Source organism: Artemia franciscana, chromosome 21 (assembly GCF_032884065.1).
Source record: "Artemia franciscana chromosome 21, ASM3288406v1, whole genome shotgun sequence".
In the NCBI taxonomy this organism is placed as follows: Eukaryota; Metazoa; Arthropoda; class Branchiopoda; order Anostraca; family Artemiidae; genus Artemia; species Artemia franciscana.
In genome coordinates, this window is record NC_088883.1 from 26,094,294 (window position 1) to 26,113,651 (window position 19,358).

General features: G+C 31.1%; 1 protein-coding gene across 1 annotated transcript in view; it reads right to left on the reverse strand.

Annotated features, from left to right (window-relative positions):
• Positions 1 to 19,358, reverse strand: part of LOC136040720 (pH-sensitive chloride channel 2-like) — a 92,275-nt gene that overhangs the window by 22,993 nt on the left and 49,924 nt on the right. The window contains exon 6 of the mRNA XM_065725025.1: positions 17,101 to 17,256. Within this exon, the coding sequence (XP_065581097.1) occupies positions 17,101 to 17,256 (156 nt within the window). The remainder of the gene's footprint in view (positions 1 to 17,100; positions 17,257 to 19,358) is intronic.

The following is a 19,358-nucleotide window of genomic DNA, read 5'->3' on the forward strand; positions in this document are numbered from 1 at the left end:
TTTGAGACATGGTTTAGTATTGAAAAAAAAATTGAATACTAGCATTTACTGAGTCACCCTATTTAAAAATATATATCAAGAATAATATTAAATTACGACAAAAGGGAACGAGTTAGTTCGAGAAAGATTTTTTAAAATTCATGAATAATGCTTGTTTTAGGAGAACTATGGAAAATGTTTGAAAAAGAGCTAGCATTGAAATAATCAATAGGGACGAACAAAGACAAAAATGGTTCAAAAACATAACTTTAGATCGGAAATAATCTTTAGTGAGAATTTCTCGGTAGCCAGAATTGCAAAGTCATAAATAAATCTAGATCAATCTATTTACATTTGATTTGATGTACTAAAGTTATCTAAGTTACTGATGTAAGAACTTCATTATGAATACATTAAACCAAAATATAGTGAAAACTTGTCTTATGTTATATTGATACGGATAACCTTATTTATGATATTTCAACTGAAGATTTTCAAGAAGACATTAAAGCCGACCTCCAAGAAAAATTCGATACTTCAGACAATAAAAAGATAACACTTATAACATCCCTGCAGTCAATAAAAATGTGATAGGTATGATAAAGGATGAATTATCTGAATCAATAGGGTCTGAGTTGGTAGGTTTAAGATCAGAAGTATATGGCTATTTAAAAGAGGGTGATGATGAACCAAAAGCAAAGAAAAATTTAAAGGTATCAAAACGAACATCGTTAAAGATAAAATAATATTACAGAATTGTAAAGATGTATTATTCAGAAAAGTGGGAACCTTATCAGGAACTCAATTTACTTTAAGAGCAAACAAACATAGAATGTTCCTAGAAAAACAACATACAAAATCTCCAGACCCTAATGACACTAAAAGATAGGTTTTGAAAAATAAGGTAAACACAGTACCTTGGGGATTTAATCCCTTAAAGCTATAAGCTATAATCCATGAATTTTAGCTATAATCCATGAAGTTCAGCTATAAGCTTCAAAGCTATAAACTTCAGAGAAAAATCTATAAGCTTAAAGCTATAGGCTTCAAAGCTATAAGCTTCAAAGCTGTAAGCTTTGAAGCTATAAACTCCAAAGCTATAAGTTTAAAACCTACAAATATAAGCTTCAAAGCTATAAGCTTCATAGTTGAGTTTTACTTAACACAAATTTTTACCTAGTAGATGGTTGGAAAAGCACCTATGGATTTATATGAATGTGGAAAAAGTAAAGATCGTTTTAAAAATGAACATTTGCTAACACCTCAATGGCCGTTTCAACTGTTGATTTGTGGAAACTCAGGATGTGGTAAAACTAATTTACACTGGAACTTGATTTATGATTACTCATGATTACTCAATTTATCTGTATGCTAAAAATTTTGAAGAAGATAAATATAAAAGTTTAATGATTAACATGAATGTCTTGGAAGAAAAAACTGACATGGATCTTTCTGTTGCGACTAATGATAAAGCGATATAATTGATGTAGATAACCTAGATCCCAAATGTTAAAATTTAGTAATCTTTGACGATTTTATAACAGTAAAACCTCAGAAAAAATTGAGATTTATTGTGGAAAACGAAATGCATCAATAATCAATATTTCTCCGAGCTATTTTGATACAACTGAGATTATACAATTAAACTGTAGCCAAAAGTAATGATATAATCTGACAAAACCCTGCATCTGATTTGAAAAAAGAACAAAAAATTCAACTACTTTAATGAAGCAACAAAGAATCATGGTTTTTTACTGATTGATTTGAAAATAAATGTTGGATATCTCAGGTGCAGAAAGCACGTGAATATTTGCTTCACAAAATTTTACATATACTTCATAAACAAGTTTGGAAGCTTAGGAAGTAAATATCGGAAATATACAATTAACGAAAGCGGACTACTGGATGATGATGGTAATCTTGATTTACAATTCAAACGATTAATTAATCAAGGTGATCCAAGATGCTATGAATTTAGAAAATGTAAAATTATTTATAACCATTCCAAGGGTGAAGAAACAAATTCTTACAAATCAGTATTTAAATGAGGATATTAATAGATGAACAAAAATGTAACAATCATTTGAAAATATATTGCCTAGAGTTTATAACAAAGAACTGATAGTAAAAACTACCTTAAAAGTAACAAAAGAAGATATTAATACAGAAGACCGATGAATTTGAAATGTTGCAAACCCAAAAAATCGTGATGATACAGCGCATTTTTCAACTTTATTGGCATACTCTCAGAGCTTTATGAAGATATTTGAACGTTTAGACAATTTCAAAAATGTATTAATAAATATACTTGAAAAAGATCGCTATGAAAAATTTCAAAAGAGAATGACAGGAGATTTTGAAGTAAAAATCAAGCCTATGAAGTTCTTTGAAAAGATTATTATAAAAAAATTTACCTTGGAATTTATCTATAAAAATAATTCTATAATAAATGGAAAAAACAATTTATTTATCTGAAATTCAAAAGCTAAATACTAAGACGTGTTTCGATGCAAAACTAAACTGTAAAGTGCGACTAACGCATACAAAAGTAAATGAACGAGAAGCTGTTAAACTATTACTTCATAAAAGACAGATGACTAAGATTGAAAAATATGAAAATAAAGGATGCAATATTGATGTTTCCTACTAACATCTACTTGAAAATCATCAAGATTATTGTGCTTATCTCTTGTTGATAAATTTGAAATCGACAAAAATGTTGAATTTATTGAATATATAATTCATTTTTTCCCTCTTCAAAAAGTAAAAATAAGCATATGTTTATAGCAAAACGATCAACCCGCTAAATTATTGCTTAAAAGAAAACAAATCGAGCAAGGACAAATAAAGAATAAAGATGTATATATAATTATATCGCATCTCCAAGTAATACAAATGGTAACTTACTTCCATTTATAATACCATTATTAGCTAGAATAGGTAAAGCTTTTCTAACAAGCGGTGCAGCTGCATTAGGTATATATACAGAAAAGAAAATAGTTGATAAAATTAGTGATTCTTCAAACAATAAATGTAAAGGTTTAACATTACTGGGGGACATTACCGAAAGGTCAAGGTTTAAAATTACCGTATACAAACAAAGTGCTGGATCTGAATTGGAGATGGTTATTGAAGCTCCCAAAAACGTGGTAGACCCAAAAAAAATACAATTAGAAAAACGTAAACTGCGTGGAAGAACAAAAAACCTGCTGAAGCCCAGATTTCACAATTCAAAGAATGCTTGCTTCCAAAAAACAGGGAATGTCAGAAAGAATAAAAAATCACATGATACTGTGGATAAATATTGATATATTGATTGAATCACGTCATATTTATTATTTTCGAGGTGTTTTTTTCTCGAGATAACTTACTAAGTAAAATGAAGACAAACGAATGTACTGTAATCAATTATGACTGTTTGAGATCACCTGAGACGTATTGGACTGTTATTTTCATGATATCAGGTGCTCATTTGTAGAATTTTACGATTCCTTTGGAACCCGACATGGAAATAAAATCTTTAACTGCTTAAAAACTTCAAATAAGCAAATTGCCGATCATTCTACTCGAGCCCAAAATTTTAACGATTTGAATTGTAGTCATTTGTTTGTTGATTATCTAAAAAGAAGTTTTAAGTGAATGGACCCAGAAAATTGAATTTTAAGTTTATTTACAAATCTAAATCGAAGAAGAACTAGAACAGAGATTATTTGCTTATTGTAGAAGTTTTAAATATCAAAGAAATGTCTGTAATGCTTATTTTAGTATCCAAATTTATATTTAGTGCTTCAGGTTGATTTATTTTTGCTATGTTACTCCTTGCTTTTTTAAGTCTTTGGGAAGTTCTGACTGAAATAATTGAAAAATATATAAAAGTAGCAGAAAGAAATGCTGAGTATAAAGCTGCTTATTCACTCTATTTAGAATTGCTCTCTATGTATAAATCAGGTGAATTGATTAATGAAATTATTAAACGAGGGAATTAATTTCGTAAAGCATTACAGGTTTCATCTCGTGAAAATATATGAAACAAGTGAAATTAAACGGTTATAAATATTGGATTAAAGTCTGTAAAATTCAAAACATGAACTAAACCCTTCTTACTTTCTCCAAACTATATTCTCCAAAGCCTTGTAAACCCATGTTTACATTGGGAAATAGTATTAAAATGAGACCAAATTCGATTTCCAAGGACCAGTTTTCATTTTTAAAATAGGTACAAATGTTGAAAATGTGCAATATTTGATGTTAGAAAGATGTAAAATGGACTCAAAAGGATGTAAATTGAATGGATGAGTAACTATGCTAATGGAATTTTTCTTCACGGTATTTTTCAAGATGTTTCAAGACGTTTTTCAAACATTTTTCTTTCGGGAAGTTTTCAAAGCGTTTCACGACATTTCAAGAAATTTTTCTCAAGAGATTCTTTTTCTAAGATTGTTAGGTAATAGGAGAGTATTTACCTGTGTAAAGGGTGTCGCAATCTCGTGTGACATGCTAGATTTCAGGAGCCCTTTTGGGGAATCCCGGCTTTTAACTCAGTAGAGTGCACAATTGGGATGATACGTAATTAGGGTACTTACTTGGGATGTTACGTATTAACGACACACACCCGGGGTGTTACATGGATGCGCATGCGTGTGTACTACGTAATGACGGTACGCACATGGGTATTAAATAATGTATTAAGATATTTTTTTCCTTCTAGATTTCAATTTCTTCAGGATTTCCTTTTTCTTTCTAAGTTTTTTTTTTCAAGGCGTTTTTCTTTATTATAAGGTTTCATTTTCTTTCAAGATATGTTTTCAGGTAACCTTTATAATCTAAACATTTTTGTCTGCATTAGGATCTGAAAGAGATTTCCATCCTATTGAATGAAGCACTAGAAAGCTTGACTATCAAAGCCATTCCAATTTTATTATTCGGATGTTACTTTCCAAGTTATAATCTATTCCACGCAAGAAGAATCCCCTGTCCCACACACTAAAATCATTTAATGGATTAAGGAAACTTAAGCTAAAGGAAACTTAAGCTGTAATAATTGACATTCAGGGGAGAAAATCAATTACTAGAATTTGATTACATTTGCTGTCTACCTACTTGTTAAGTTATGCTTTAGAGGGTATTATCAGATAGTACTGGGGGCTCTTTTTAGCAAATTTTTTGTAATAGAGTCCTTTACTCTTTTGGAATATAATGGTGCTGCCATAGATGCAATGAAAGTGAGGGCATTATTATGGCTAGAATATGATATACCTTCATGTGCAATCAAAATTTTTTGTTTTCCTCTTCACTACAAAGAATTTTACGCTTAGATTCGAGACAATCTTAAAAGAGCTTACTTATGTAAATAGTTTACAAGATACTTAAATTGCTCTAATGAAATATATTGACGAATCGTCCTGGAACACGAAATCTAGAGAATGAAAGCTTTTTTTGTATATACAACTTTTATTAATAAAAAAACGTTATAAGATCACAGAATTATAGAAAAAAACAAAACAATGATAACTCAACAAATGGAAAAATAATACATAAAAAAACCGATATAGGACAAAATATAAGCAAACAGAACCATGAATTAAGATATGTTGGTAACCCTAGCAACCAATTCCAGGGAAGGGTTGTTATTAGAAGTAAATTCAAGCCATATTAAGAGATATTTCTGAGAGGTTTTAATGAGAATGCCCCGTTTCTTTAACTGAGTGATAGTTATCAGCCCTGTGTCCATCAAAATGTTTTATTTAACACCTCCCAGCTTAACTTTAAGCTGTACGACCTGTTAGTCCAAGTCACACCAACGTGGCAAACTATGGATAACACACCCATAGCCAACAATTCCAGCGAGAGATGGTTATTATTAGAGATATTTTAAAGAAATTTAAAGAGATATTTCTGACAGGTATTAATGAAAATACCTCGTTTTATTGCTCTATGAGATGACCCTACCTGTTACATTTCATTAATTTAAATCATGATACTATCAAAATCACATTTGAAAAACGATGTAAAAAACATACACATTTTTATATTCGGTTATTTTTGAGAGGTTTTAATATAAATACCATGTTTCATAGAGCCAAGAATATGTATTTTTATTCCACTGTGACAATATGTGGCTGACCCACCCTAAAAAGTGACTTCAGAGGGGGAGGGTTACTATTAAAGGTAATTTTAAGTCAAAATAACAGACATTTCTGAGAAATTTTAATACCTCGTCTCTAAGGCTCCATTAGATGCACCTTCTTATTATATTTCATTAATTTAAATCAAGAAACTAGCAAAATCCTATTTTGAAAAATGAAACAAAATCTAAGCAAAAAGAGGCATGTTTTTGCATTTGGCTTTTTGTGAGAGCTTTTAATGAAAAGACCACGATTCTTTGAGCCTAGACTATGCATTTTCCTTCTATCATGACAATATGCTACTGGTCCACCCTAGCAAGCAATTTAAGAAGGGGTGGTTGTTATTAGAGATAAATTTAAGTCATATTAAAGGATACCTCTAAGAGGGAAAAATGAAAATGCCTTGTTTCTATTTCTCTATTAGATGTACCCGCCTGTTCCATTCCATTAATTTAAATCTTCATATTAGCAAAATCACGTTTTGAAAAATGAAACACGCAAACGATGTAAAAATGACCGACATTTTTGCATTCAGTTATTTATGAGAGGTTATAATGAAAATGCCGCGTTTCTTTGAGCCAAGACAATCCATATTCATTCCACCGTGACAATATGTGACTGGCATACCCTAGCAAGCAATTTCAGGGGGTAGGGTGGTTATTGGAGTTAAAATTAAGTCATTTTAAGAGATATTTCTAAGAGGTTCTAATAAAAATGCCCCGTTCCTTTCACTGGGCCTTAGATTTCAGTCCCCCTCCACAATAAAAAATCTTTTAACACTCCCAAACTTAACTTTAAGCTGTAGAACGTGTTAGTACAAGGTATTTCACATCACCGTGGAAAACTATGGATGACGCAGCACCCTTCGTCATTCAAAAGGCATTTTCAGATATTTACATGGGAAAAATATGCTTTAAATCCACTGGGTCCTGTTTTGCAAGCTGCCATCAATGTGATACGCCATGTCAATTAACACCACCGTACCTCATTATGGCTGGCCCTCTGGCTCGCTATAGCAAATATTATCATGGATTTGGCATTTTCGGTAATTTTCATCCAAAACATATCGGTTTGCAATAGAATCAATTTTTAAACTTCATGAAAAATCCCCAACAGAGTTTTTTCTGATTACTCCTGGCGATTGAGGCCAGCCTGGCAAAATCTCCGATCTTGATGACATCCTCTGATGCACGCTGTCACACCTAAGGGTTTTCAACCCTTTTTATTACAAAAATAACTTTACAAACCAAAAATAAAAATTGTTTTTTATTTGAACAGCCGAAAATTGCCATTTTGCTGTTAGATTGCAATGTTCCATGGTGATTCCCAGCTTCTGACACTCTATGGCTTAGACATGAAATCCTTTCACAAGGATTATTCTACATATAGCATTTTTCAAACACATACCTCCAAGAATATCCGTTTACACTAGAATGGATCGTATAAACTTAATGAAAAAAAAACAAACAATTATGTATATTCTGATAGCTCAAGGCAATTGAAGCCAGCGTGGCACAATCTACCAGCCTGACGACACGCTCTGGTGCATATTATCAAACATAATGGTTTTTTGAACATATCTCTAACAAAAACAACTTTATAAACTGAAAATGACCGTTGTTTTTATTTGAACAACGGCAACTTGGCATTTCAATGCTAGATTGCAATATTTCACGGCAATTCCTACCCTCTGACACTCAATGGCTGACACACGGAACCATCTGGCATCTATTATGAAATAAATATATATCTATATATATATAAAAATAAGTTGTCTGTGTGTGGATCTGTGGATCTGTGGATCAGGTGACGATCCACAAAAAAGGTAAAAAACTAAAAACTAAAAAAAAAACTGAAAAAACTAAAAAAAGGAAAAAACTACAAAAAAAACTAAAAACTAATAAAAAAAATAAAAAAGCTAAAAAACTAAAAAAACTAAAAAAACTAAAAAACTAAAAAAACTAAAAACTAAAAAAAAAACTTAAAAAAAGGAAAAAACTGAAAAATAGAAGAGAAAAAGAAAACTAATATAAAATTATAAAAATAAGTTGTCTGTGGATCTGTGGATCAGGTGACGATCCACAAAAAAGGTAAAAAACTAAAAACTAAAAAAAAAAACTGAAAAAACTAAAAAAAGGCAAAAACTACAAAAAAAACTAAAAACTAATAAAAAAATAAAAAAGCTAAAAAACTAAAAAAACTAAAAAAACTAAAAAACTAAAAAAACTAAAAACTAAAAAAAAACTTAAAAAAAGGAAAAAACTGAAAAATAGAAGAGAAAAAGAAAACTAATAAAATTAAGAATAAAATAAAAAAAAATAAAAAAGATAAAAACTAAAAAAAAGTAAAAAGAAAAAACGAAAAAAACTAAAAAAGCTAAAAAAAGGTAAAAACCAATAAAAAACTAAAAAGAAAAAAAGGAAAAAAAAACTAAAAAAACTAAAAACTAAAAAAAAAACTTAAAAAAAAGGAAAAAACTGAAAAATAGAAGAGAAAAAGAAAACTAATTAAATTAAGAATAAAAATAAAAAAAAATAAAAAAGATAAAAACTAAAAAAAAGTAAAAATAAAAAACGAAAAAAACTAAAAAAGCTAAAAAAAAGGTAAAAACCAATAAAAAACTATAAAAGAAAAAAAGGATAAAAACTAAAAAAAATTTTCATCTAAAAAACTAAAAAAAACTAAAAAAGGTAAAAACTAAAAGAACTAAAAAAGAAAAAAAACTAAAAAAAGGAAAAAAACTGAAAAATAAAGGAGAAACAATCTAAATAAATGACGACACTCAAAGAGAAAGCGACCGGGGCAAAAGGAATGTTCGATTAGCAATCAACAAAGCACCGGGACACAGGGAGTATAAAAAAAAGGCAAAAACTACAAAAAAACTAAAAACCCTCACTCGATAAGAGAGGGTGTCAGAACGGAGAATGAAGGTCCCAGGTTCAAATCCTGGTTAGGCTAAAAAAGGTAAAAAACTAAAAACTAAAAAAAAAACTGAAAAAACTAAAAAAAGGCAAAAACTACAAAAAAAACTAAAAACTAATAAAAAAATAAAAAAGCTAAAAAACTAAAAAAACTAAAAAAACTAAAAAACTAAAAACTAAAAAAAACCTAAACTAAAAACTAAAAAAAAAACTTAAAAAAAAGGAAAAAACTGAAAAATAGAAGAGAAAAAGAAAACTAATAAAATTAAGGACACAGGGAGTATAAATGACGACCAGGACATAAGTAAAAAAAACTAAAAAACTAAAAAAAAAGGTAAAAACTACAAAAAAACTAAAAAGAAAAAAATATATAAAATACGATGGATATATAAATGACGATGGCGACTCAGGGAATGGTCGATTAGCAATCACCATCAACAAAGCTCAAGGGCAATCATTAGAATCATGAGGTATAGATCTGAATACAGATTGTTTTCCCATGGACCATTATATGTTGCATGTTCAAGAGTCGGTAAACCTGACAATCTATTTATATGCACAGACAATGGGACAGCAAAGAATGTTGTATATTCGCAAGTTTTACGTAGTTAAAAACATATATATATATATATATATATATATATATATATCTATCTATCTATATTCACAGGTGGGACATAGGGACACAACTACAATGGCGCGTAACTAATATGGCGCGTAACGACTTACGCGCGCGGGGGGGCTTGGGGGGGGGGGGGGGTTGCGAAGCGCCCCCACCAACTAGGTGTTGGGGTGGCGCGAAGCGCCACCCCAACAGCTAGTATATATATATATATATATATATAAATAAGTTGTGTGTGTGTGTGTGTGTGTGTATCTGTGTCGAGTGACGTCATGTTTGTGTGTCGACTGACGTCATGTTTTCGACTGACGAAATTACAGACCGGGACATCGGGACACAAATGACGACCGGGACACCGGCACATAGGGAATATAAATGACGACCGGGACACTCAAAGAGAAAGCGACCGGGACACAAGGAATGTTCGATTAGCAATCACCATCAACAAAGCACCGGGACATAAATGGCGACCGGGACACAGAGAGTATAAATGATGACCAGGACATAAGTAAAAAAAACTAAAAAAACTAAAAAAAAGGTAAAAACTACAAAAAAACTAAAAAGAAAAAAAACAAACTGAAAACTAATAAAAAAAATAAAAAAGCTAAAAAACTAAAAAAACTAAAAAAGAAAAAAAATAAAAAAAGGAAAAAAATGAAAAATAAAGGAGAAAAACACAACTAAAAAAAATAAAAATAAAAAAATAAATAAAAAGAAAAAAGAAAAAAAACTAAAAAAACTAAAAAAAAAGTAAAAACCAAAAAAAACTAAAAAGAAAAAAAGGGGAAAAATACAAAAATTATTTCATCATGTACCATTTCAAAAACGAATGTATATACAGACCTGGACACCGGGATACAAATGACGACCGGGACACAGGGAATATAAATGACGACCGGGACACAGGGACACAACTACAACGGGGACGCCGGGGGGCACAGGGGGATATATAAATGACGACGGGTACACAGGGAATGTTCGATTAGCAATTACCATCAACAAAGCTCAAGGGCAATCATTAGAACCATGAGGTATAACTAAAAAAACTAAAAAAAAGGTAAAAAACTAAAAACTAAAAAAAAGACCAATTCAAAAACGAATGTATATACAGACCGGGACACCCGGACACAAATGACGACCGGGACACCGGGACACAAGGAATATAAATGACGCCCAGGCACTCAAAGAGAAATCACAGACTGGGACACCGGGACACAAATGACGACCGGGACACAGGGAATATGAATGACGACTGGGACACAGGGACACAACTACAACGGGGACGCCAGGGGGCACAGGGGGATATATAAATGACGACGGAGACACAGGGAATGGTCGATTAGCAATCACCATCAACAAAGCTCAAGGGCAATCATTAGAATCATGAGGTATAGACTGAATACGGATTGTTTTCCCATGGACCATTATATGTTGCATGTTCAAGAGTCGGTAAACCTGACAATCTATTTATATGCACAGACAATGGGACAGCGAAGAATGTTGTATATTCGCAAGTTTTACGTAGTTAAAAACACACACACACACACATATATATATATATATATATATATATATATATATATATATATATATATATATATATATATATATATATATATATATATATATATATATGTATATATATATATATATATATATCTATCTATATTCACAGGTGGGACATAGGGACACAACTACAATGGCACGTAACTAATATGGCGCGTAACGACTTACGCGCGCGGGGGGGCTTGGGGGGCGCGAAGCTCCCCCACCAACTAGGTGTTGGGGTGGCGCGTATGTATATATATATATATATATATATATATATATATATATATCATGAAAAGAGAAATCACCAATGCTACAGCACAAACACAAAAAAAAAAAAAAAAAAAAAAAAAAAAAAAAAAAAAAAAAAAAAAAAAAAAAAAAAAAGGAGACAGAAGGAGAAAAGGAAGACTGTTTTCCTAAATTAGTGATTAATATAGACCAGCACTTGAATGAGGCCTTAACCCTACTCATCCATACAATCACATAGGTCAAACAGCATAGCCACACACAATCAAACATAAAGAATAATCCATGGACAGGCAGTCATGTCGTCAATATGTATAAGTCGTCATTTACCAAACAATAGAAAAAATAATATAGACAAATAATTCAGAGGCAACACCCAACATAAGGGCTCATCAGGAGAATACACACATATATATATATATATATATATATGCATTTTGTTAAGTTCTATTTTTATTGATAAACTTAACTTAACGAGCCTGTTTATTTTTTTTCTTCGTGAAACTTGATGTATCTTGATTTTTTCTTTCTTCATGACAAACAATGCCTATTATATTTTTTCATGAAACTTCTTGCATGCTGATTCTTGATTCATTAAACATAATGTATCTTTATTTTTTTTCGTTAAAATTATTTTATATTGATTTTCTTTTTGAAACATGTTACAGGTTAATTCTATCTTCGGGAAACTTGTTGCATTTTAAAATTATCTTCATGTAAGTTGTTTCATGTCGAATTTTTCTTTGTGAAATATATTGCATGTTAATTTTTTTCTTTTCGTGAAATTACTTTTATGCTAAATTTTTGTTCATGAAACTTGATGTACTATAATTATTTCTTCGTGAAACCTATTGCATGTTATTTTTTTCTTCGCATAACTTGTTGTTTTTTAGTTTTTCTTTGGGAAACTTGTTGTACGTTGATATTTTCTTTAGTGAAACATAATTTGGCTTGATATTCTTCTTCTTGAATCTTGTTGCATTTATTTCTTTTTTGTACGTGAAACTTGTTCCATGCTAATTTTTTGTTCGTGAAACATAATTTACATTGATTTTTCCTACATTAAACTTGTTGTAGGTTGATTTTTCATCGTGAGACTTTTCTGTGCTTGTTTTATTGTTCCAAAAACATGTTGTATTTTCTAGTTTTTCTTCAGGAAAGATTTAGCATGTAGATTTTTCCTCATGAAACTTGTTACATGCTGATTTTTTTACTTTAAAACTTGTTGTATATTCATTTTATTTTCTTATTGAAACTTGTTGCATGCTGGTTTTATTTTTATGAAAATTATTGTACGTTAATTTTTTCTTTGTGAAACTTTCTGCATGTTGATTTTCTATTTCTTCATGAAACTGGTTGTATGTTGATTTTTTGCTCGTGAAACTTGTTGTTATGATGGTTTGTCTTCATGAGACATAATTTATCTTGATTTTTTCACTATTAAACATGTTATATGGTTTTTTTTTTGCTTGTGAAACTTTTTGCATAGTGAGTTTTTGCTCGTGAAGCATAATGTCTGTTGATTTTTTCTTCGTGAAACGTAATGTATCTTGATTTTTTTCTTGAAACTTGTGTATATTTATTTTTCTTCGTAAAACATGTTGGCATGTTGAATTTTTGGTACGTGAATATTTTTCGCATGTGGATTATTTCTTCTAAGTAACTTAATGTAAGTTTATTTATGTCTTCGAGAAACTTGTTACATTTTCATTTGTTCTGCATGAAACTTGTCGCACGTTGATTTTTCACTTTGTAAGACTTGTATATTGATTTTCCTCCTCGTGTAACCAGTTTTGTCTATGGAACTTGTTGCGTGATGATTTTTTTTCTTGAAATTTGCTGTATGTTGATTTTTCTCTTAGCAAAGCAAGTTTTATGTTGATTTTGTCTTCGTGAAACATCTTGCATCTTGATTTTTTATAATTGAAACTTCCCGTAGGTTGATTTTCTTTGTGAAACTTGCCGTAAGTTAATTGTTTTCTTCTTGAACCTAATTATATGTTGATTTTCTTATTTTTTGCTGAGAAATTTTTATGATGATTTTTTCTTCCTGAAACTTGTTACACGTTAATTTTTTCTGCGTCAAAACTTGTCATATTTTTAGTTTTATTTATTAAACTTGTTGTATGTTGATTTTTCTTCGTGTAACTTGTTGCGTGTCGGTTTTTACTTCGTAAAACATGATGCAGGATGATGTAATGTTTGGGAAAGACGTTGCATGTGGATAATTTCCTCAAGAAAACCAATGTATCTTGATTTATGTCTTCAAGAAACTTGTTATATTTCTATTTCCCCTTCATGAAAACAGTTGCATGTTGATTTTTATCTTCTATTTCGTACATGCTACTAAGTTAGGTTGACCTAACCAACATGAACTACACACGGTAGGTCTAGTTAGGTTAGATGGATTTAGACGATGAATTGTAGTGTAAAAGGATTTTTTGAATGAAAATGTCCAAAAATATCATATGCACGATAATGGTTGCTAGAGGGTGCAAAAAGGTCAGTCAAACTGTTTGCATTCCATAGTCATCCACGGTGACGTGAACTGGCTTTGAAAAACACGTTCTACAGCTTGAAGTTAAGGTGGGAGGTATTAAAAGAATATTTTTGGCAGAGGGGGACTGAAATATAACACCCGGTCAGAGAAACGGGGCATTTTTATTAAATTATTTCAGAAATATCTCTTAATATGTCTTAAATTTACCTCTAATAACAAACTTACTCCTTTGAATTGCTTGCTAGGGTGGTCCAGCCAAATATTGTCATGGTAGAATGAATATGCATAGTCTTGGCTCAGTGAAACGTGGTATTTTCATTAAGACCTTTCAGAAATAACCAAACGCAAAAATATGTCTATTTTATTAATTGTTTGCATAATTCATTTTTCAAATTGTGATTTTGCAAGTATCTTGACTTAAATTAATGGAATGTAACAGTCAGTTGTATCTAATAGAGCAATAGAAACGAGACAATTTTATTTAAAGTTCTCATAAATATCTCTTAATCCGGCATAAATTTACCTTTAATAATAACCCTCTCCCCTCCAGAATTGCTTGTTAGAGTGGGTGAGCCACATATTGTCACGTTGGAATGAATATTCATAGTCTTGGCTCAAGAAACGTAGCATTTTCATTAACACTCTCAGAAATAACCGAATGCAAAAATGTGTTTCTGTTTTACATCGTTTGAGTGTTTTATTGTTCAAAATGTGATTTTGATAGTATCATGATTTAAATTATTGGAATGTAACATGCAGAGGCATCTAATAGAGCAACAGAAACGAGACATTTCATTAAGATCTTTCAGAAATATTACTTAATATGGGTTATATTTACCTCTAATAATATCCCTCCCTCTTTGGAATTACTGGTCTAGGGGTGTGCTATTGATATTTGGCCACGGTGGCACGAATTGCATTGAACTAATACGTTCTACCACTTAAAGTTAATCTGGCAGGTATTAAAATAATTTTTTCGACGGAGGGGGTTGAAATCTATCACTCAGTTAAAAAATGGGGATATTTTCGTTAAAACCTCTCAGAAGTATCTCTTAATATCGCTTAAAGTTTCCTCTAATAACAACCCTCTCCCTGGAATCGGTTGATAGAGTTCCAACCTTTATTTAATTCTTGATTATTGCTGCTTATATTTTATCCTGTGTCAGGTTTTTTCACGTTTTGTTTTTGCATTTGTTGAGTTTTAATTTTTTTTTTTGATTTCATGATTTATAACGTTTTTTATTAAAGAGCTACATGTACAAAAAAAGCCTTCATTTCTTAGATTTCTTGTTTCTGGTTGAATCCACAATATTTTCACTAATATAGTTTAAGCATCTTGTAGCCTATGTACAAGGATATTCTCGTTCAAGATGCCTTTAATATAAGTGTAAAATTCTGTGTAGTGAAGAAGAAAAATAAGAATTTTGATCGTATGTGATGGTTTACCATATTCTAGCCATAATGACACTCTGTCTTTTATTTTATCTCTGACAGCACATTAAAGTTCTAACCGATTAAAAGACTCTATTACAAAAAATGCGCTAAGAACCACCCTCAATATTATCTGATAATACCCTCTGAAGCATTTCTTAACAAGCAGGTGCACAACAAATGTAATTAACCTATGGTAATCCATTTTATCCCCTGCAATTAAATTATTATAGTCTTAGGAAAAAACACACAATCTATTAAATCCTTCTTGTAAGCAGGACAGGGGATCTCCTTGCGTGGAATAGGTTATAAAGTACAAAGTATTACCCGAATAATACTATTAGATTACCTTTCTTAGTACAGATGTACAAGTAAAAACCTTTCTTAGTACAAGAAAAAAAAATCGTCTTGAAAGAAAAAATTAAATCCTGAAGAATATGAAATCCTGAGCAAAAAAATCTTAAAGTAAAATGTAACTCCCATTTGTGTTCACCATTACGTAACACCCACGTGTGCGCTGCCATTTGTGCATGTGCCCTGGAGTCTAGAATGTCACGCGATATTGCGTCACCCTTAACAAAGGGTAAAAATTCCCCTATTACTTAATAATCAAAGAAATCTTGAAGAAAAATATCTTGAAAAAAATGTCTTAAAAATGTCTTGAAGCGTCTTGAAAAACGTCTTGAAAAAAGTCTTGAAGAGAAATGTCTTAAAAATGCCTTGAAGAAAAATATCCTAAAAACGTCTTGGATTGTCTTGAAACGTCTAGCAGAACCTCTTGAAGAAAAATATCTTAAAACGACCTTGACGAAAAATTTCATAACAAACATCTTGAAATGGCTTTAAACGTCTTAAAGAAAATGTCTTAAAAACGACTTGAGATGTTTGGAAGAAAACATTCCCTATTAAGAAACAAGCACTTCCCTATTATGTAACAAACAGGGGCACTATACCGTTACAGGTGCGCCACAGTATTCTCAATACTGATTTGTAGTTGCAGTTAAATTGCACATTCTTTAAAGGTATTCTTTCCTTAATTCAAGCTTCTTTATTGAATGCTGATGCAAACTATTTTTCTTTTTTATTTTCTGTAGAAATTTTGGTTTTACTTCTCTTTAAGAATACCCAAAAAGAGATTGCATAAATCAATAAATAAACCAAACACAAGCAAGATTGAAATATAAGGTAGTCCATTATGTTTTGAAAGTAATTTTCCTATATACTTATGCAAAGTCATATAGCAACCTAAAGAAGAAGAATAGAGAAAAGTTTTGCATAGAATCTAATTATGTCTGTTGTTTTATTTCTTAAAGTTGTATTTCATCATATGCAGACACTTTCTTGGTTATCATAAAGAAGCTAAGCTAGAAATTTTTCAAATAGAAAACGTACATTTATAAATCTTTAATGTTCACTAAAAGGACATAATTTTCTATCAGAAATTTTTCAGAAATTGACAGTTAGTAAGTGAATAATATATGAAAAATAATTTAGTAATTAGCCAGGACATAGGGAGGAGCAAATTGGTATCAAATGTAAGAATTGCAGACAATACTATTGTATACTACAGCTATATTTATGCGCTGCTACGCAGTACATTTTTTCGAGAAACACCGATGCTAAGATAATTTTGACTGTTGTCAAAAGTAGCTGGAATTTAAATATAGTCATTCCTGAGTTATAACATAAAAATAGGTAGAAAGGTAAAATAAAGACATAACTTACTTAAAATAGTCCGAGCGGCAAGTTGACTAGGAATGATCCAAAACGAGATGCATTGAGTTAAAACAGCGAGGATGCCTGGTACGTAGAAATCCACAACATAAAATTCAATTCTTCTATCCAATGTAAACTCAGTTACCAGATCACTAAAGTATTTTCCTGCAAGTATAAACAATAATTAATAATGCTACAGTTTAGCATTATCATGTCAAATAATTCATATCTACCACCCATTTCCTTGCTGAAACCACTGGATATGTCCTTAAGAAGGAAATGTTCTTCTGCTAGAACCTTTTCAACAAAGTGATATAAGGTTTTCCTAGGGTTTTCGCTTAATTCAGAACTGTGTAATTTTTCATTCATTCGCAGCATACCCTCGACAAGTTTGAAGAACACATAAAATAGGCAAATTACATAAATAGTTCATAAAAAGTTTTTAAGAAATTGTGAAAGAATTAATAGTTTTCAGATGAATATGCCTGCCTATGTCCTTTGAACAAGGTAAACATTCGGGATGGCCTAAATACTGTTTGTTTTGGAATTTTAGACCTCTTCTTCCCTGGCATTTTTACTAACGGTGTGGCTTTATCCTTGCTTGACCAAACTAACAGCTGTGGAATGTAGAAAGAGGGCATGTTCAGAAAGATTTCAGTTTAAAACATTTTTCATAGTCAGTCAGAAATATGTTGAAAAAAATAAAGCTGTAATTTTCTAAAGTTAAATGTGCAAAACGAGTACAAAACAAATTCCATAAATCACTATTTTTTGAAAGAAATAAAAACGATATTAAGACCAAAACCGAGCAGAAATAATATATAAATTAAGTGAACTAAACCTAATTGAAATTGCTATGAATTAATCAATGAAACTACAGAAAAACTGAAACTATAGTGGTTAATCAAACTAAATTAGAATTGGTAGGAACTAGAAATTTTCAATTGGGGCTACCTCCATTCAAACCATCTAAAGGTGAGCGCGTCATTTTCGTTTCACTGACAAAAATATGCATTTAAAGTAGCTTGGTTCCTCAAACCATCAGACTGTGATTTATTTTCTAAAAAACCTTTTCGATATTAATCAATACTATGGTAGGCTATAGGACGGAGTAGTTAAAATAAAAACATCAAACAATTAGCAGTAATTTTTGAAGCAAAGTCTGAAGATTAAAAGAAGGAATAAGTGATTCCGAAGTCTTCTAGAATAAATACCCATTTTGGCATTGAAAATGAATATAAATAAAAGAAAAATAAACCTCATGGCTTTAAATCAAGCTACTTCTGAGCAAAACAAAAACGTTTTAAGTTGTCCAAAGACTTAAATTTTTTCGGAAACCTTTTAAGGGATAACTTTCCATCTGTCATGTTTCTGACAATTAAGGAGATGGCCGTTATATCCTTTCGCCATGACTTCCATCTGTCAAAGGTTTGTTTGGCCAACAAGTTTGATAGATTTTTGATCGATAAGTTCCAGGATTCGGATGGAACTCCGAATCCTAGAGTTCCATCTCTCTTTATTTCCGAATCCGATCTCCGTTAAGAATTTGTAATCTAATCCTCTTAGAGGTTTAGGTCAAGTGGAGGTAGTTTTGTCGAAGGGTTCTAAATTCTGTTTTCCAACACTGATTTCTTATTCAAAAATATTTTCAAAGGTGGAGTTATCAATTATGGCTTCTATTGATAAAGTCGAGGCTCCTCATAAACTTAGAGCCGAGATAGTAGGGAAACTAAACACTTTAAAAATGAGCAAAATTGAAAAAGATAAAAAAATGACATTAAAATGCTTTCTGATTTAAAAAAGGACAAGGTCCTTACCATGACTAGAGCAGATAAAGGCACCAGTGTTGTAATTATGGGCACTGTTGATTATGAATTCCATTAGTCAATTCATTAGTCAATTCATTAGTCAATTCCACTAGTCAAATGGAATTCGTTAGTCAAATGAATTCCATTATTTTTGATACCACTAATTACAAAACAAATGGATTTTGATCCTACGGACAAATATGTAAAGTCACCAAGAAGGGAATTGTAGTCATTGAAAAACAATTAACACATTACCCTAGAATTTTATACTAAACTTAATCCAAGAGATTGTTCCGCACCCAAGATCTATGGTCTACCCAAAATTTACAAGACTGGAGCTCCTCTCCGTACCATTGTATAAACTTTCTCGCCACCTGTTTCAAAGTTAGACGAATACTTGCTGGTGACGCTGTATCTTCTCTTAAGAACACAAAAATCATATTTGAAAAATTCGAACGA